Below are 21,029 nucleotides of genomic sequence, written 5' to 3'. Positions count from 1 at the left end.
ACCAAACAACCCTGTACATTTTGGAAGGTGGGAGGAAACCAGAGCCAGAGAAAACCCATGCAGGGTGTAGGCCATGGAAAAAAGGTACAAACATCTTGCAGCACTGGAATCTAATCTGGGTTGCTGGCACTGCAATAGTGTTGCCCTAACTAGCCATTCTACTCTAGAATGAGAAGCAATTATTCACCACTGTTCTCCGCTTTCTTCCCTTTTACATTTTTAATTGTGCTGACAAGCCTCCAGTTTGGTACTTTATTATATTTATTTACATATCAACTTCATCCATTCTCTTCAAAGACCTCAGACAAGTTGGTAAATAATCAGGTATGTTACCAAGCAAGTTGGTTGATAATATATGAATTGTCTTTTCTCCATAATGTACCAATTGCCAATAAACTATTATAGATTATTAGTCCTGAAAATGTCCCCTCCACTTTAAGATCTGTAACTGCTATGTTTATCCCACTCACATTCCTAACACAATGAAATATTGTTTCCTTCTTTTGTCCATAGGCGGTGGAGAAAGAGGTCTTGTGTACAGATGCTGCAATTATTCTAGGAAGGTGCAGGATACCCATCTTCTGAATGCCCTGGTAGCCAGGACCATATTGTCTACCTGGCAATATAGAAGTCACATATAAAATCAGATAAATCTAATAATGGATGTATCTTTCTCTTACCAATCAACACTTAATGCTGAAAAAGATTAGCAAGTCAGGCATCAGTGAAGCACAATTAACATTTCAAGTGTCTCCTGGAACTTTGTCTCTTTCAAACTTCCTGTTACTGTGCTCTGATTTGCTCAGTGCTATCGGTAGGTTTTGTCAGATTTCCAGTCCGCACACTAGTTTTGCCACAAGGGCACATTGCAGGTAAATCTTGCAAACTCTCTGGATTTGACCTAGAGTCTCTTATTTTGTAGAAATTGTTTGGGGTCATTAGTGAGAGCTCTGGGTCACCTGATCATGGGCCTGCTTTTGGGTCTCTTTCGATACAGGATCTACCTGGTGCTTAAGCAAGCCATGCCTGTGGCTGAGCAAGCATGACCCATGGGCTGAGGCTGCTCATGCTGAAAGATTTCTTGGAAATGCTGTCAAGCTCTGCTTTAGATATTCAGCAGTGGGATCACACAAAAAGCCAATGCAAGAGCATCCATGTTTGCAAAGCCATTACTGTGACATATCCACAATACAACTCTCTTAAGGTGTTTTTATGAAGGGCCTCCGCTTCGAGGTGGGCTCCATCCGCGGTCAAAAAATTTTAACTCCAGCGTCGCTCTTATGCAGAGCGGTGCCTCGGTGCGTCATCCGGAACCGCTGTAGGCGGGGCATCTGTTGCCGTGGCGCTGCCCATCATAAACACACGGTGAGCAATGGCCATCTTCATTACCCATAATCTCCCACACATCTGGAACTCCTCTGGGAAACGCAGAGCAGTTCCAGCTACGTGTTGGATCATTGGTAAAGAAGCCGGCCATTAATCTGTCTGTGTCAACAGTGACAATGTACTCAAAAGTGTGAACCACAAAACCTTCCCTTCCATAAATGGATTTTCATCAGTGAAAATGGTCATCATTGGTGTGACCACCACCGCCACACCTTCATGGCCCCAGACTTGCCACTCTGCTCCATTGTCTTCTCAATCTTCTGGCCATGGCGGATCAGGATCACGAAGCTGCCCCCAGAGCTGCTACATGTGGACGATGGTTCTGGGCCAGTGGCAGTGGGGGTGGGGGGGAGAGGGTGCAGACTGCTCCTGCTGATCTGCTGTGGAATGATCGTCATGGATTATGTGATCCTGACCCACCACAGCCGGGAGATTAAGATGGACGAGGGAGCAGAGCGGCAAATCCGGGGCCCTGAAGGTGCGGCGGTGGGTGGCAGTCACACCGATGATGCAGACCCTGAGCTGGCGCCTGCCGTTGCAGGTGCACATAGCTACTTGTGCACCATTCAGCAACCTAGCAGGACTAACAGAAACCTTCCTGACTGCAGAATTCCTTCACCTTGGCCACGACTGACTTGGTTGGCTGCTGTGGTTGTCCTTCCCTGCAGACCTCTTCAATGCTCCTCTAAGGAAGGGTTAGAATGGGTTGTGCACTTGCGCTTCGTTAACCCGCACTGATCCTCCATTTTCTGGACACTCCCAACTCTGGTCATTCGGTTGCCTACCAATGGCGCCACCATCTTGCATTCAGACCCCCTGAAGATTTTGATGTCCCTTTTTTTACAGTCTATTAAACCTGCACTAGGACAACCAGGTGGGATTTAAGAATGATGTCACCATGTTTGTGACATAAAAACACAAACAGAAGTCTGTCTGCAGACTTTCATGTCCTACTTGTGTCTGAGTGACAAGTCCAACACATTTTGTCTTATAATTGAGAGCCACAGTGCCTTCTGGGACATCTGGACAGATGTTGATCAGTTCTGGGAAAAGATCACAAATGAGTTTATTGGATATAAAATGAAGAGACTGGGTCCTGAATTCTTAAATTTCACCTAGTCTAACAATGTCATTTTAGTTTGCTCACTGGGAAGGTCTGGAGAATAGAGCGAAGAGGATCAAAAAGTGTCTGCATCCGCATAGAGTTGTGTAGATCACTTACCTTCCCATCTGAATCACATTCATTCCTGCCTCTCAATCTTCTCTCCTCCTTTATCTTTGCTTGCTCTTCTCCCATCTTACCCCGCTCCCTTCAATTATCTTGCCCGCCAACCCTTCCTCTTTTCCCCAATATCTCCCTATTTCAATCACGCTCGCGCTCCTTCTCTCTCTCCCCACCCCCTCACGCCATCCCCACCCCTTCTGATCTCCAAGTTGCCAGCAAACTACCACAAACAAATGTGTTATGAATAATTGTTTCTTTCACACTTGACTTATGCAAATATGCTGATGTAATGTGCCAGGATTCAAACCAAAACAGACAGCAAATCATTCTAGTACTGCGAGTCGGAAGAATTGTTTCCTTTTTTTTGAGAGGTAGTTACCCTTCAGATTCATTTCTCTGATTCAGCATTCATAGATTTGTGATGTATTTTTCCAGTTTTTCCTGTTTTTGTTTCAGATTTCTGGCTCTTTCCATTTCATTTGGTATGAGCTTTTGCAAGGTGTAAGTGCCTGGGGCAGAGTACATTGGCATCTCATATTTCATGGAAATTAAAGGTGCTAGTAGTGGAGGCCAAGGGATTTTTGGAAAGAGGAACCTTTCCTATCCTGATGCAGGGTCTTGACCCAAAACACCCACCATCCCTTTGACTCTAGAGATGCTGCCTGACCTACTGAGTCCCTCCAGCAGGTTTTTTTATTATTCTGGATTGCAGTCTCTTGTGGCTCTGCTTTTCTATATCCTATCTGACAAAGCAAGTCAACTCATTTGCTCTGTAACTTACAATAAATGGTCTTGGGCTTGGTAGTTGTTGTGGGAATAGCTAGACTAATTGCTTTGTGGTATGACTTCCTTTTACTCAATTCTGTAGATTCTAAGTAGATTCACTGTGGAACCTACAGGTTCTACCATATTCCCACAGATTGGGCAGTGAGTGGGTGAAGTTGTGCATTCTCGCCACTGTTTATGCTGAGTAAGTAGCTGTATGCAACTGGCGGCCATGAGATTTCTAGTGCTATCCTGACAATTGCTTTCCCATTTTGAGCTGCCATAGGTCAGGAATTGCCAGGAGCCCATGGGGATACTGCATGTTCTCACGGAGGCACATCATTAAATCATTTCTTCTGTCTGCTTGATGATGTCTACCTGTGATAGAATATGGAGCAGAGATCTATATCAGGCATGCCATCAAAGTGACTTGCCCAATAGTGCTGAATAAATATTATTAGGGCCTTGATGTTGGTTTTGTTGCTCTGGGAGGAGTACTGACTTGTTTATCATTCCAGAGGATTTGGAGTGTCTTGCAGAGACAATTGAGATATTTTTTCCAGTGTCTTGGGATACTTGCTGCAAATAGTCCAAGTCACAGAAGTATTTGGAGGCAGGGGCATGGGTCGCTGCTGTTCAGTGGATCATGAGGTTTTTGTCCTCTTTTAGGTCTTGAACTTTAATGGCTTTTTCCTCAGTCAAGCTGATAACAATACACAAAAGTGCTGGAGAAACTCATCAAATCATGCGGTAAAACCTTCAGGAAAAATAGATAGATGCCTGAATAAACAGGTGGGGGTAGGAGCACAGGCTAGCAGGTAACAGATGGCAATGAGGAAGCATACAGGAGGGAGATAGTTCAGCTAATTGAGTGATGTCACAACAATCTTGCACTCAACATTAGCAAAACCAAGGAGCTAATTGTGGGCCAGAAGGAAATCAGGAGAACACAAACCAGTCCTCATTGAGGGGTCAGCGGTGGACAGGGTCAAGAATTTCAAATTCCTGGGCGTCATCATCACCAAAGATCTGTCCTGGGGCCTCCGTGTCAATATAATCATGAAGAAGGCTCACCAGCAACAATACTTCGTGAGGAGTTTAAGGAGATTTGGTATGTCACCAAAGACTCATGAAAACTTCTACAGATGTACTGTGGAGAGCATTCTGTTTGGCTGCATCATTGTCTGGTATGGAGGAGCCAATGAACAGGACAGAAAAAACTCGGAGTTTTTAACTCCAGCAGTGACATCATGGACACCAGACTTCACTCCATCAAGGACATCTTCAAGAGGCGGTGTCTTAATAAACCAGCTTCTATCCTCAAGGACCCCCCACCACCCAGGCCATTCCTTCTTCACACTGCCACCATCAGGAAAAAGATACAGAAGCCTGAAGACAAGTATTCAGCTGCCACTAGATTTCTGAATGAACAATGAACCACAGACACATCCCCTCTTTCTGCTACTTCGTGGGCTATTTATTTATTTTTGAAATGTGATTTATAGCTATATTTTCACTGTGATACTGCTGCAAAGCAACAAACTCATGAAAATAAGTTCTGATTCTGAGAAGTCATGGGTGGATACAGATGATAGGGTAGAAGAGAAAGAATCTGAGGTGATGGGGATGAAAAGTTGCTCTTTGATTGGGGAGATGGTGGTAGTGGACACAGCCCAGTACATCACTGCCAAAACTCTCCCCACCATCAAAGTTTATGTCATCATCAAGAGAGCAGCAGCAGTCATCTCAGATCCACACCACCCAGGACCTGCTCTTTTCTCACCGCTGCCATCAGGAAAGATGTATAGGTGCCCCAAGATTTGTCACAACAGGTTCAAGAACAGTTGCTACCCTGCCACCATCAGACTCCTAAAGAGCAGATTCAACCAGAGACTCATTTAAGGACTCTTAATGTGCACGTTATTTATTTCCAATTTTTTTTTTCTGTATTTGCACAGTCAGTTTGTTTACCTTTCTTTCTTTGCTTACATTTCTCTCTTTTGTATATGTATCTTTTTCATGAGTACAGTTTGCTCTACCAAGATGTATAAATTCTGTCTGGCCCATAGGAAAAAGAAAAGAGTTGTATGTGGTGCTATATATGTGCTGTGACAATAAATTTGAACTTTGAAAGGGACAGAGTTGAAGGGAAAGAGAGGGAACAGGGGAACAGGTTAATAGAAATGGGAGAAGTCAACATTAATGCTGTTTGTTTGCAGACTATCGAGTCTGAATTTAAGTTGTTTCTTCAATTTGCAGGTGACCTCAATATTGTAGAACATGAGACCAAGGACAGACATGTTGGTGTGGCAATGGATTGTGGAATTAAAATGGTTGTCAACTGGGCAAAGAGTCTTCCTCCACAATATTGATTGCCTCATGCACCCGTGAAGAGTGGTCAACTTCATTTACTTCACGGCCAACTTCCACCCCGATCTCAAAATCATTTGGTCCATCTCCGACAACACTCTCCCCTTTCCTGCATCTCTCTGTCTCCATCTTGGGAGACAAGTTTTCCATCAACATATATTAAAAACCCTCTAACTCCCACAACTACCTTGAATACACTTCCTCGCACTCTGTCCCCTGCAATGATTCTATTCCCTTCTCTCAATTTCTCTGTCTCTGCCACATCTGTTCCCAAGATGAGGTCTTCCAGTCCAGATCTTCAGAAATGTTTGCCTGCTTCCACACACGTGGTTTTCCCTCCACCACCATCAACTCAGCCCTCATGTGTATCTCCTCCATTTCCCACTCACCTGCCCTGGCCCCCTCCATCCACAGATGCAACATATAGAATCTCCCTTATCCTCACCTACCACCCCTCCAGCCTCTGTTTCCAACATTTTCTTCCAGAATTTCCGGCACTTACAACAGGTTCCTATTACCACATCTTCTCCTCTCCATTCTCTGCCTTCCGTAGGGACCGCTCCCTCCGTGACTCCCTCATGCACTCATCCATCCCCCACTAATTCCACCCCCCTCCCCACCACCGGCACCTTCCCCAGTGGTCATACTTGTGCCCACACCTCCTCCCTCACCACAGTCTGGAGCCCCAAACAAGCCTTTCAAGTGAAGCAATACTTCACTTGTGTATCTGCAGAACTAATTTACTGCATCTGGTGCTCCCTTTATGGAGAGACTGGGAGCAGACTGGGAGATCACTTTGCTGAGCACCTTCACTCCGTCCACACCAGTGATAGAGACCTTATGTAATATCCTACCAAGAACTCCCACAAATTGGAGGAACAACACCTGATTCTCCATCTGGGCACTCTCCAGCCAGATGGCATTAACATCGACTTTTCCAGTTTCTGCTAACCCACTCTCCTCTTCCCACCCCCTTCCCTTCCCCTTTCCAGTTCTCCACCTTCCCTTCACCCAGCCATCCCTCCTTCCTTTGATCACTGCTGTCTCCTCCCTCCCTTCTCCACGTATCACCTCCTGCCTTTGTGACCGCACCTCCCCCCATTACTCTTTTGTTCGGACAACTGCTGTCATTTTTCCATACCTTGATGAATGGCTCAAGCCTGAAAAGTTAGTTATGTGTTTTACCTTTGCTATGTAAATAACATTGTTTGACCTGCTCAGTTTCTCCAGCCTTGTGTTTTTCCAAAGACTAAATCTGATTTTTTTAAAAGGTGGCGATGCTGGTACAAGGCGAGATCCTGTATCAGTCTTGACTCAGTGTCTGGACCCAAAACATTGAAAATTCCCCACCCACCTGCTCCGCTGATGCTGCTCGACCCACTGAATTTCACCAAAATAATGTTTTTGCTCCAGATTCCAGCATCTGCAGCCTCTTATGCCTACAGCTACCCACATTCCATCTCACATTCATGATAATAACCCATGGTTTATCCGTAAACATGGTACAATGAGGCACATTATATCGAGGGTCACACTGTAATTTGTATTTCTTAGTGTTGTCCCAAAGAACAGGCGGGTGGGCTGCTGTGTAGACAGATTTCTGGGTCATTTTGTTCATTATCATCTGACTCCACATATACAACAAAGCAAAACATCATTTCTCCAGACCATGGTGCACACAAGACACCGCACATAATAATCACAAATACACATATAGTTTAAAATAAATACTTTGGAACAATTTACTTGAATACAAGGTACTGTTCATCAATCTCACAGCCTGTGGGAAGAAGCTAGTCCTGATTTTGATGCTCCTGTACCTCCTTCTTGACAGAACTGTGCTTTTATACTCCTTTTCACAGCAATATGCATTCTGCCTTGTTTGAATGGAGGCCTGTGTTCCACACCATATCAATGTGATTGCCCAGCAGGATGGACTGGCTCGAGATGCCATCGTGGTAAGATTATTTCAGCCCCCTACATGTTACATTGCAAATGAACTTTAAATGAATCTTGCAGCCCAGAACAATGCTATTTTGTCCATGACTGGTGCACTGGATCTTTGAAAGAACTATCCAGTTGGATCAGCTCCCTGCTCTTTGCTCATCTGTCCATTGTTTTCATTCCTGTTCAAGTCTTTATTTGATACCACTGCTGAAAATTCATGTCAAATCTGCTTCCACTTTCAGACAGGATACTGGGCTGACCATCACTTGGTTACCCAGCCTACTGCCACTGCAAGCAGTTCTTGCCTCCAGCAAATTTTTTCTTAATGTGGTCAACAACATTTTATGTCTCATAGATTTCCTTGGGTCAAGTCATACTTATCCATGTAAAAATGGGAGATAAAAAGTATGAGTGGGAGAAACATGACTAATCAGAGCTGCAGAGAGAGAGGAACAATTGTCTACTGAGTCCATGTGGATGGAAGTCAGAAACAGGAAGGGAATAATCACTCTATTGGGAGTAGTCAATTGGCCCCCAAATAACCCTCACAACACTAAAGAGCAGATTAGTGGGCAGATTTTGAAATGTTGCAAAAATAACAGTGTTGTTGTCATGGGAAACTTCTACTTCCAAAATATTGACTGGTATATTACTGCAAGAGGGATAGATGGGGCAGAATTTACCAGATGAGTCCAAGAAGGCTTCCTAATACAGTATATGGACCAGAGGAGAGTCCACAGTGGATCTAATTAGGTATCAGACCTCTTGGTGTCACTGACCAAAACTCCCTGAGCTTTAGCATAGCTATGGACAAGGATGTTAGTGGATAAAATGGTAAATTGTTTAATTGAGGAAGAACTAATTATGATGGGATTAGGCAGGAACTGGGGAGAATAAATTGGGAACAAATATTCTCGACAAAAGCTCAAAAGTAATGTGGAGGATGTTTACGGACAACTTGAATGGGATTCTGGATAGGTTTGTCCTGTTTAGACAAGGAAATGATAATAGGAAAAGGGACCCATGGGTGACAAAAGAGATGAGTCAGCTGGTTAAGAGGTAGAAGAAAGCATACATCAGGTTTAGGAAGCAAAAGTTAGGAAGGGCTCATGAAAATTCTGTCGTAGCCAGGAATGAATTTAAGAAATATCTAAGGAGAGCTAGAAAGGTTCCCAAGAAGGCCTTGGCAAGCAGAATTAAGGAAAACTCTAATGTGTTCTAGCCATATATGAAGAAGAGAAGGATGACTAGAATGAATGTAGAGCTGGTTAAGGACAAAGAAGGGAACATGTGCCTAGAGGAAATGGAGGTAGATGAGGTCCTATATGAATACTTTGCTTCACCAGAGAGAAAGAAAGACCTTGGTCAACGTGAAATTAGTATAGAACAGATTTGTGTGCTGGAGCATGTTGAAGTTAAAGAGAAAGTACTGGATCATCTTAAAAACATTTAGATTGTTAAGTCCCCAGAACACACAAGGTATACCCCAAGTTGCTACAGGAAGCGAGGGAAGAGATTGCTGGGACATTGACAATAGTCTTTCCAACCTCGCTAGCCACATGGAAGGTACCGGAGGATTTGAAAATGGCAAGTTTAGTTCCTTTGTTTAAAAAAGGTGATTGGGAGAATCCTGGGAATTATAAACCAGTGACTCTTATAGTACATCCATGATGGGCAAACTATTGGAGAGGATTCTTGGGACAGAATTTACAAGCATAGTCTTCTCATAGGCTTCGTGAGGAGCAGGTCATGCCTCATGAGTCTAATTGAGTTTTTTGAGGAAGACAAAATAAATTGATGAAAGTAGGGCAGTAGATGTGTGTATGAATTTTCATCAAGCATTTTCCAACATCCCCCCCATGGTAGACTAATTCAGAAAGTCAAGAGGCATGGGATCCATGGATCCTTGGCTGGGTCGATTCAGAATTAGCTTGCCTGCAGAAAGCAGAGAGTAGTAGTATATGGATCATATTCTCCCTGGAGGTCAGTGACTAGTGGTATTCTGCAGGGATCAATTCTGGGACCCCTACTCTTTGTGATTTTTATAAATAATATGCACAAATAAATGAAGGATGGGTCAGTAAGTTTACAGATAACATGAAAGTTGGCATTATTGCAGATAGTGTAAAAGGTTATTGTCAGTTACAGCAGGGTACAGACAGGATGCAGAGTTGGTCGGGGAAGTGGCTTGGTGTTCAATCAGGATAAGTGTGAAGGTCGAACTTGAATGTGGAGTAAATGGTTAATGGCAGGATTCTTAACAGAGGGGCCTTGGGGTTTAAATCCATACATTTCTCAAGTATGCTGTGCAGTTGATAGGGTAATTAAAAAGGCTTGTTATTATGCTGGCCTTCATTAGTCAGGGTCTACAAGATTAAGAGAGGTATGGATGGAGTGGACAGCCAGCACCTTGTCCCAGGCCGTCAGAAGCAAATATCAGAGAACATCTGTTTATGGTGAGGGGAGAAACGTTTGGGGGGGGCGTCGGGGTAGTTTTTTTTTACACAGAAAGTAGTGGGTGCCTGAAATGTGTTACCAGGTGTGATGGTGAAGGCTGGTACAATAGAAACATTTATAAGACTCTTGGACAGGCACACGGAGAGGGTTATGGGTGTGAGGTAGGGAAGGTTTAGTTTCTTTAAGTATGTAATGTTAGAAGTATCTCAATGGCTCCAAAACTGTGATAACAGCAGTTTCTTAACCATAATGTGTATCATTTATCTTAAAACACAAAATTTGTATGTTATTTGCCAACTACTTTCTTCATCTAATTTAACTGTTGTCACTTCTGCCTTCTGTTCAGCGGTGTGTCAGACTCCCTGTTTAAATGGTGGCAGATGCATTCGACCAAATCGATGTCAGTGCTTGCCGAATTGGAGTGGCAGTGATTGTTCCAGGTGAGTCAAGTTACTTAGTTATAATCATGTATCAAGAGATTTGGGAAAACTAGGGGTCTAAAGAATCAGGACTCAGACCAGCATGATGTCATTGAGTGGCAGTTGAAGCTCAAGACCTGAACAGCTTTTTCATCATTATTATGTACAAGGTGATTTAACACAATGAGACAGGACTTTACAACATGAGAATAGATCATTTTGCTCCACACAAACTTCCTCCTGCCCATTTTCTTCTCCACCCTTCTCCCTCATCTCCCCACCTTTCAGCATATTTTACTTCTATTCTATTTCATGTCCTTGTTCAGCCCTTCCTAAGCAGCATCTGTGCAAATTGCCTGCAGAAATGAAGCAGGAAACAAAAGTCAAGTTGCGCAAGATCCAATACTGCAGCAAAACAAACGACTATTCTGGTGTTGCTACTGGGTGAGAGAGAAATGTGGGCTGCCATAATCGGGAGAACTGAGTTGGCAAAAGCATCCATGCCCCTCTCAGCTTGAATCATCTTTAGTGAATATTTTTGAAACATTCACTCTCACTATTTGATAGGTCTTCCCTTTACTATCAAATGCAGCTCCGAAACTTTTGAATTGTTGACCTACATTTTTCACTGATTTCAGCTCTCACTGTCTAGCTATGCCTATTTGCCCTCTTTTTTTTAGGGTTTAAAATTTTCACCTTCCCCTACCATCATAAGTTGAAAAATATAATGGTGATCAGAACAAAATAAGGATTGACTTATTTGATCTTGCTCTTATCAAGACTTTATGTATCAATATTGAAGAATATTGCAAAACACTGAATTTTGTGACTTGTTCAAGACAATAAATTTTGATTCTAATTTGGAGAATACTTTAAAAGAATGTTCACTCATAAAAACTGTTGCCTGGAAATTCCTGTAGCTTTTGAAATTTGTGTCCTGTTTGACAGGAAGAAATAAATGTGGGGAATGCCACGGGGCTGCAGCATTTCTTTATACCACCAATATGTTGAAATACAATAACAGTAATTAAGCACAGCCAGAAAATAGTCGGAAATCCTCAAAACAATTTTAGTTTTGTGGCCACACCTTCCTTCCTGAGGCAGGATACTGCAGTGTCCTCCATTTTGAATGAAAACATCACAAGTTGCTGAATGTTCAGGAACACCGTGGACAGAAAATGCAAATGAGCAGGGAGTGGCAGATACTGAGCCACTGAGAGACAAGGACTTGCTGAATGATGGATGGCACTACACCTGTCATTCAACTTGGCTTGTCTCACAATAGAGAACCCACAGCAGCTGCTGTAAGGTGCAGTGTGGCTGGTTAAGTAATTCTAAGCCATTCTAACCTTTGACTATTCCAGTTGGCCTATTCCCTCATTTTCATACATACAAGGCAATGCAAGATTCTGCTCTCTTAAAAAGGATTAAAGGAAAGATTTGTTTTCCCTCACACCTGAGTCTCATCTTGAATGGATTTAGAAAGTTTAGCAGATAGGCTCAGGTATTGTCAGTCTGGACTTTTGTCTTCAAGCATCTACAGTAGGACTTGAATTCACATCTTCCAGTTTAGTGACACCCATCACCAGTACTATTCAATCACAGCATGTGCCAATGCAGTGTGCCACGTACCTAAATGAGTTCAGGATTGGTCTGGGTGGATCGCCCATCCAAGATCAGACTCTACTCGACTGGCAATGACTTTGGACAGAATCTTGTAGTCAACATTGAACAATGATATGGGTCTCCAATTCCTGGTATCTTCCTTCTCCCCATTGAGTATGAGGGTGATGATGCCCTTCCTCATGGAGCCTGACATGGAGTCTGCTAGAAGGATAGTTGTATACTGGATATACTCGTGTCATAGTCAATCCTGTAATAGTCAACTCCTTTTTTGGCCCAAAACCTGCATGTTTTCCAAATGACCCATGTAAAGTCGATCCCCCTATTTTTGGCCCCAACCACCTGTCCATCCGAGCTCCCAACACCCTGACTGCATTTCTGTGTCGCAGCCACTTGCCCAACAGAGCTCCCAAAACCGCGACCATAGACTCCTAGGTCCTAGCCTGCCCAGCGAGCTTCCAATGCTCTGAGCACAGAATTACCACCCTGTCCCAGCCATCCAAGCTCCCAACACCTTGAATGACACAGGTACTTACTGCAGTCAAAATTATGACCCATGTAAAAGTCAACTCCCCACCCCCCCCAACTATTTGACCAAAAATACTCGACTATTACACAAGTATATATGGTATTTCCAGCATGTCAGAGCTGACCATGTGCCACAGAACTGTTTACAACTCAGCTGGTAAGTCATTGCTTCTGAGTATTTTACTTGTCCATCAGCTCCCACTGGGAAAATGGCTGGTCCAGACTCTCCTGAGTGCTGTCATATAGATCAGCAGTAAGGAATCTGACTGAGCCATTCATTTCCTTAAGGCTGTAGATTACAGAGCTCCCTTTGTTAACTTTTTTGGAAGAAGAAGCGCGAGCATGTCTCATCCTGCTCCACTGTGTAGACTCCAGATCAGAAGATGATTTGGAGGACTCCGAGGTGAATAGTGCGACTTGCCTGCTCTTTACCTCTCAGAGTTCCTCTCTCATATCCACCCCTCTTGACTGCAGAAGGAGAAGTTGCTGCAGGTCAGCCTGGTGTTGGCTCAGTTCCTTCTGTCTCTGAACATATTTGAGGATAAAGAAACTCTTGATGTTCTCCTTGGTCGCTTCCCACCAGTTCACTGAGGAGTCAAAGAAAGGTTTCATGGTTCTCCAACCAGTGTACTCCTTCTTTAGTATCTCTACATTCTCTGAGGTCTGCAGCTTCACATTCAGCTTTCATGTTCCCCTGCCTGCCTTCTGGTCTTCCTGTAGAAGACAGTGGTCAGAGAAGAATGTGACGTAGGTGGTTCTGACTGGTGATGGTCTTTGACACGAAGAAGAAGTCTATCCAAGATGGGGCTGAGCTGTCCGATCTTAACCAGGTGGGCTGTGGCTCTGCTCCATTTGCATAGATGCCGAAGGTGTCGCGAAGCTGTACAACCTTTACTGTGCCCATCAGGAATCTAGGGGAACTGTCCACCTTGCTGTTGGTACCAAATGGAGATGCAACAAATGTTCCCTTCTCCCCCCCCCCCCCCCCCCCACAGACCATACAACCCATGAGGTACTCAGAGATACCATCACTTATGTGCAGAAAAGGAGGGTGGTCCCCTGACTAGTCAGCTTAGTATATCACACACATATATGATGGATGTGTTCTCCATAATGGGGCTTTAGGGAGGAAATCCAAAATTGGATTAAAATGCTCCACACAGACATTCGTAGCACAGTCCAAATCACTGGGTCGGAAATAGATTGCTTCTCTATCTGCTCGCTCCAGTCATATTTGTGTACTGCATAGACCCCTTTTCTGAATAAATCAGAAAGAACAAGGGCATGAGAAGTGATGTTATCAGGCACTGGAGGCACTCGGGTCAAAGCATCCATGTACATGGATGATGTCACTAGTTTGAGTCTGCATCGGGCATCAATGTAAACCTTCAGTAACTGGTCTGATTGGTCCACCATCCCCATCACAGTCAGAACTGACTAAATAATAATATGGTTTTGAGAAGCTGAGGCAGGTAACAAAAAATAGAGCAGATTGAAAAGGTCCACGAGAAATTGGGTGTGTGGGTGCTGTGCTTTCAATAACAGGGAAGAATGTGATCATCAGGAGTGAGGTACTTTTGGTACTGCTATACATGGTGTAGGTGTGGCCCATCCACTGCACCATTGCCATGCAGGTCACCAGAGCTTTCTTCTGGTTCATATGGGGATCCAAGATAGAAATGGTCTAAAGGGTCAGCATGTACAAGTCACCAGGCAATGGGGGCAAGGGCGTACCCAATGTGGCCCTCATCCTGATAACCACCTTCAAGAATGGCTGCATGAGGCTGTGCGTGGAACCAAAATACAAGGTACAAGGTCACCAAGTGTCGCTGTGTGCTGAGGTTCTACCTGCCCCAGGTGTTGTAAAAGATGGATTTGGTCCAAGTACTATGCCATGTTTCAGTCAGGTGGACTTTGCCACATCACCTATCCTTCATGGAACAGTTTTTCTAGACAAGCACCTTTGACCACAAAGCCATCAGACAATGGGCAGCACAGATCACCCAGCAAATGCTGAGAGACAAGAATTCGATCAGCTCCCAGGTCATCTGGCAGAATGCCTCATCACCAGTGCTCATAAACAAGCACCAGGACTTGTCTGGCTGGTGGTGAGAGGAGCCCACCCGGTCACATCCTTCATGTACAACAGAAATCTCACCCACCATGCATGTTGTCCCTGAGATGATTGTGGTGGAGTGGAGACAGTCACCCACCTCTTTGCAGAATGCAGATTTGCTGAGTGTGTGTGGAGAGGATGCAAGGGTCCTTGTCACGGTTTATCCCCAGAAGCAGCATGACAGAGGATTCTCTAATTTACCTGCTGTTCCTGGGGACATATGCCGAGATGGACAAACAAAACTGCTGGAAAACCATCAACTCGATGAAAGACACCCTTTAGTCTACCCAAAACTATTGGTATTCCAGCACACCAAGATGTCGGTGAGGGAATGTTGCCACCTTGCACGTTCCAGGCTGCAGCAGTATGTGATGAGGAATGCAATGAGGCCTAGTGCAGCTAACACAAGGGCACTGTGGGGAAAGACCACAGTCTAGAGTCCTTCCATTACCGGGCATTGAGGGGCTGAGGCCGAGGGAAATCCCTCAAACAACAGAGGGAGAAATAATGACAAGTTGCCATTATGATTGCAAAGGTGTAATTAGAGAATGAAAGTAAAAATATACATCGATGGAAGTGTATGCAAATGACACAGAGGATGTGAAAAGACATTGAACGGTTTTCTTTTTTTTTTGTAAATAATTTATTGTAAATAAAGTTTATTTTTCAAAAAAAATGCACCTAAATTAGAGTTTCTGTTTTCCAGGAGGAGAAAGTCTACTTATTTTTTCTTCTCTTGAAGGCATATCCTGCAAAGACTGAATTAACCAAACTACAATGAAATACATCACCACCACAACATTTAACTGAACTGTTATCCATTTAATTGTTTGAAATCCTGATATATATTGATACTTTTCTGTGAAACAAAGCTGTATTTTTTCATACAGGAATATAATTTTTAAGAAAATTGTATTATGTTGAAAGGCATAATTGACAAATCATAATTTTGAGTTTTTATACCAATGACTGCTGTAGTTTTCAGGCTGGGCTCCACATAAAATGAATTTATTTTAAGAGAACAATGTAAAGTTTTAATTCATGGTGTTTTAATTGTTTTGAAAACCAGAATATTTCCAGCTAGCCTGATATTTTCAGATCGAAACAAGCTAATGTAGTCTTTATGTAGGACTAGATGACATAAAAGCACCCACTGAAACTGCCTCAATCTGCATCTGTTTAAACTGAAATTAGCATGCTCCAGTCCAGTGATAATAACCCCATAAATAGCCATTTTTACAATATGTATATTTGGATTCAGTAGGTGAAATAAATCCTGTATGAACACCTTTCATGCATCATCGCCTAATTCTATAAATAAAAACAATAAGATGTAACGATGTGGTTTTGTTGTGGTTTTTAGTTTGTGTTTTCTCCCAGCAAGTTGACATCTGTAACAGCTTGCATTTATTTAGCACCTCTAACTTAGTTAAAAAAAATCCCAAATCAGTCCACAGAAATGTTCTCAGTTGAAATTTAATATTAAGCTGCATAAGGAGATCTTGGTCTGAATGTACCTATTCAAAGTGAAGCCTGATATTTTCATGATGACAGATGATACCATGTCCTTCGCAATGCTAGACCATAAGATATAGGAGCAGAAGTAAGCCATTTGGCCCATTGAGTCTGCTCTGCCATTCCATCATAAGCTGATTCATGCTCCCACTCAACCCCACTCCACTGCCTTCTCCCCATGACCTTTGATACCTGACTGTTCAGATACCTATCAATCTATGCCTTAAATACACCCAACGATCATATGATGCAAAAGCTTAGCCAAAAAGTAGCCTTTGAGGAGCATAATAAATGAGTTAAAAGGATAGAGGTTTAAAAAGAAATTCTTCGATCTGCCAATGGCTTCTTAACGTTCCAATTATTTAGAAACAGGGTTGGAAGAGATAGAGGACCTTGACCTTGGGTTCACCATTGAACAACATGCCTCATGGCTCAGAGGTTACAAGGATGCTGGAGGCAGCAATATCAGAGTAGACAGAAAATTTTCTGGCCATTCAATGACTCTGAAGGGACCCTCCTGGTTCTTCTTCTAGTTTTAATGATGGCGCTGGATTATTTTACGTCTCTTTGTTTGCCATTACCGGGCAATATCTTCCATATGACAATAAGTTAAATTGAATTGAAAGGACTGGTCCCAAAATTGGAGCAATCAAATTCTGAGATGAAGGTAGGGAAGACCACCTTCCACACTTACATGTCTCAGCACTAACTGTGCTGCACTGTTCTATATTAAATCAAGCCATTCTGCCCACTGACAACCAGCCATTTACATCAGCCTCTGTTAACTCCATTTTTTAAATATTTTAAATTTAAATTTTTTAATTTAGAGTCAAATACAGCTCGGTAACAGGCCATTTCAGTCCACAAGCCCATGCCGCCCAATTATACCCCATTAACCAACAAACCAGAAAGTTTTAAAAGATGGGAGGAAACCCATGCAGACATGGGGAGAAGGTTCAAACTCCTTACAGACAGCATGGGACTTGAACCCCAGTCATTGGCACTGTAGCCACTAACCGCTATGCTATCCATACTGACCAATTCTTCCCACATTCCCATCAACTCCCCCTAGATTCCACCACTCCAACGTACTAGCAGCTGTTTACAGTGGCTGATTAGCTGACCAGCTGTACATCTTTGGGATGTGGGAGGAAACCAAAGCAGCAAAAGTAAACCCATGTGGGCACAGGGAGAACATGCAAACTCCACAAGACAGGAATGAGCCATGAGGCAGTGGCTCGACTAGTTGCTCCACTGTGCTGCCTTTACATCTGTGGGAAGTTAACTTTTCAGATCGAAAACTCTTTGTCAGAACAAAAGAAGCTGAAGGGAGGGGGATGTTTGTGATTTCCCCCCCCCCCACCGCCCATACAGCTGAAACGCAGAGTTCCAGCTGCATGGGGCATCATGGGTAAGGAAGATTGCCATTGCTCCCGCATTGAGCCAGCCACCGCCTGCTTCTCTCCAACTCAGTGCTGGTGGGGGGGGGGGGGGGGGGAGGGCAAGTCGCTTTTCCATGAAAGATAAAAGAGGGTGCCGATGGGGGCAAGGGTGGAGATGAGACAGGACGGACAGGGGGATGGGATAGGGGGGGAGGAGAATGGAACAGGTAAGATGGAGGGAGGATGGGGAGATGGAGACATGGGGGAGGATTGTAGCGAGATAAAAGCTCACACTCGACTGGAGGGAGAACTAACACTTTTATTAGCTTACAGCACAGGGTTCAGGGTTATATATGCCCCCCCCCAGGGAGAGGGACCAAGAGGCAGGACCAGTTGTCAGTACAGCACACTTCTCGTGAATCCCAGTTCACTACAAGGAGGCCTGGGGGAGAGGACAGGAAGGAGGAGGAGACGTGGGGAGGAGTCATGGAGAGGATGGGGAGGAGACGTGGGGGGGGGAGGAGAGGGGAAGAGGACAGAAGAGGGGGAGAGGATGGGGTGGAGGGAGGGTGGAAGAGGGGTGGGGGGGAATGGAGGATGACTTGCTCCCACTGTACTGACAATAACCACACCAGCAGTGCGAGTATAAGACAGCAAAAGATTTTTCTTTTCATTCTTCCCAACATGATTTTTTTTCTAGAATAGATTTTTTTGAAATATCAGCATGTTTACAAGGAAAGGTATTGCAGGCTGAGTATAAGAGTAGAGTTATATCAGATCATTCTTTACTGTTTTTCTCCTATGAAAGTTCAGAGGTAATACGTTCATCTTATAGATGGAGATTTAACACAATGTTGTTGAAAAAACCTGAGTTTGTTACTTTTGTTACAGATTTCTTTTTAACTGAAAATGCTAATTCAGTTAAAAGTCATTTTGTGTTATGGGATGCTTTAAAAGCTTACTTAGAGGGCAAATAATTAGTTATATTACTAAAGTTAAGAAAGGGTATATGGCTGAAAGTCTTAAATTAGAGAAGCAAATTGATGAACTAGAGAAGGAATTTCAGAAGGGAGTGACAGAAGATCAGAAAATAGCTTTAACTAAATTGAAACTGTGAAATAATACGTTACAGACATCAATTTGAATGTTTAATTAATCGATCTAAGCAAACATATTATGATTTGGGTGAGAAGGCACATAAAGTACTTGCATGGCAGTTAAAGAAGGAACAGACCTCACAGGTTATTAATGCTGTTAAAAAGAATTCAACAGTTACCTATAAACTTCAGGTAATTAATGACCAGTTTTATTCATTTTATAAAAAATTATATACTTCTGAGGGGAGACGGGATAATGTATCTACTGATTCTTTTTTATCTACATTAATGTTATCAGCATTAGAAGAAGAGGATATTATAGATTTGGAAGCTCTGTTTACAGATTTAGAAATTAAGACTGCTATGTTGGAAATGCCTAATGGCAAATCACCAGGCGATGATGGGTTCTCAGTGGAAATTTATAAAGTATTTTATGAAGATTTATCTTCAGTGTTTGGGGAGGTATTACAACAAGTGACTGAACATTATGAGTTACCAGAATCTTGTTCTAGTGCTCTAATTACTGTAATTCCAAAGAAAGATAGAGATCCGTTAAAGGTGTCTTTGTATAGACCTATTTCTTTATTGAATGTGGATTATAAAATAATAGCTAAAATGTTAGCAAATCGACTTGCTAAATATTTGCCTAAATTGATACATGTAGACCAAACAAGTTTCATTAAAAACAGACATGCTTCAGATAATATTCTTCGATTAATTAGTTTGGTCAATGCATATCGGCAGCAACCCAACCCGCACTTGATGCGGAAAAAGCTTTCAATAGGGTCGAATGGGATTTTTTATTTAAGGTTTTGGAGAAGTTCAAAATTTGGCCATTTTTTAATTGGTTGGGTTAAAGCTTTGTATACAAACCCAACTGCTAGGGTGGTGACAAATGGACAAGTTTCATCGTTGTTTAAATTGACATGTTCTACCCGACAAGGTTGTCCATTGTCACCAGCCCTGTTTGCATTGGCTATTGAACCATTAGCTCAATTAATAAGGCAAAATGAACAGATACAAGGGATGAGAGTTATGGATGAAGAGTATAAGATTAATTTGTTTGCAGGCGATGTTTTGATATATTTAACAAACCCAGAACAATTTTTGCCACATTTACAGAAATGTTTATTACAGTACAGATCATTATCTGGATATAAAGTTAACTGGGATAAAAGTGAAATTTTACTGGTTGGTGAAGGGGATTATTCAGTGTATAAAAATGTTATTCATTTGAAATGGTTGGATAAAATTAAATATTTAGGAATAATTGTGAATATTGAGTATCAATTTTTATATAAATTAAATTATGTTCCATTATTGAAAAAGATTAAAGTAGACTTAAGTGGAAGGACCTTCCGTTAACTCTAATTGGTCGGGTTAACTGCATTAAAATGAATATCTTTCCACGTATTCAATATTTGTTTCAATCAATACCATGTTTTCTTACAAAGAACTTTTTTCAGGACTTAAATAAAGTCACGAGGGAATTTTTATGGAAAGGTAAATTACCAAGGGTAGCATTAAGTAAACTTACTTGGAAGTATGCATTAGGTGGATTGCAATTACCTCATTTTCAGAACTATTATGAAGCAGCCCAGTTCAAATTTATTAGTGGTTTGATGGGATATGAATTGGCCTCCAAGTTGGGCTAAAGTTGAGATGGCATGTATTTCTGAAATTGCAATGCGTCAATTTATATTTCGGTGGAATATAAATTTGTTATGGGAGTATAATATGCCAATATTAAAACATTTATTGATGTTATGGACAAAAAAAAAACAAGACTCTAGGATCAAAAGGTAAATTGTCTATTTATAAGCTGAAATAATCAGCTTATTTCTTTTTCAATATTTAATAGTCATTTAAAGAGTTGGGATTCTAAGGGTATAAAACATTACAGGATTGCTTTGCAGAAAGACAGTTTCTTTCTTTTAATCAAATGAAAGAATGTTTTGATGTTGCAGAAAATTCTTTATTTGTTTATTATCAAATTCGATCTTTGGTGAAAAATATATATGGGAGAGAGATGATTTTACCTGTATTGTCGGAATTTGAGTCTTTGATTTCCTCTATACCAAAAAAGGGCTACATTTCTGCTACGTATCAAGTATTACAAGATAATGTGGATAAGCTAGAATGGGAGAAATCTAAACTTAAATGGGAAAATGATTTAACTTTTGGTTTTCCTGAAGAATA

The 21,029-nt window shown here is 42.3% G+C and overlaps 1 protein-coding gene across 3 annotated transcripts in view; it reads left to right on the top strand.

Moving 5' to 3' along the window:
• Positions 1-16,162, top strand: part of svep1 (sushi, von Willebrand factor type A, EGF and pentraxin domain containing 1) — a 198,974-nt gene extending 182,812 nt beyond the window's left edge. For 2 of the 3 annotated variants that reach the window (XM_069922936.1, XM_069922931.1), the window contains exons 40-42: positions 7,609-7,704; positions 10,497-10,590; positions 15,543-16,162. In XM_069922936.1, coding sequence (XP_069779037.1) covers positions 7,609-7,704; positions 10,497-10,590; positions 15,543-15,576 — 224 coding nt within the window. In that variant the 3' untranslated portion in view covers positions 15,577-16,162. Of the gene's footprint in view, positions 1-7,608; positions 7,705-10,496; positions 10,591-15,542 lie in introns of those variants that run through there. The other variant, XR_011353075.1, reaches the window with a different exon arrangement.
• Positions 16,163-21,029: the final 4,867 nt, after the last annotated feature.

Source organism: Narcine bancroftii, chromosome 1 (genome assembly GCF_036971445.1).
Source record: "Narcine bancroftii isolate sNarBan1 chromosome 1, sNarBan1.hap1, whole genome shotgun sequence".
In the NCBI taxonomy this organism is placed as follows: Eukaryota; Metazoa; Chordata; class Chondrichthyes; order Torpediniformes; family Narcinidae; genus Narcine; species Narcine bancroftii.
The sequence above is the reverse complement of the archived record's forward strand: the minus strand, read 5'-3'. Positions and strand labels throughout refer to the sequence as shown.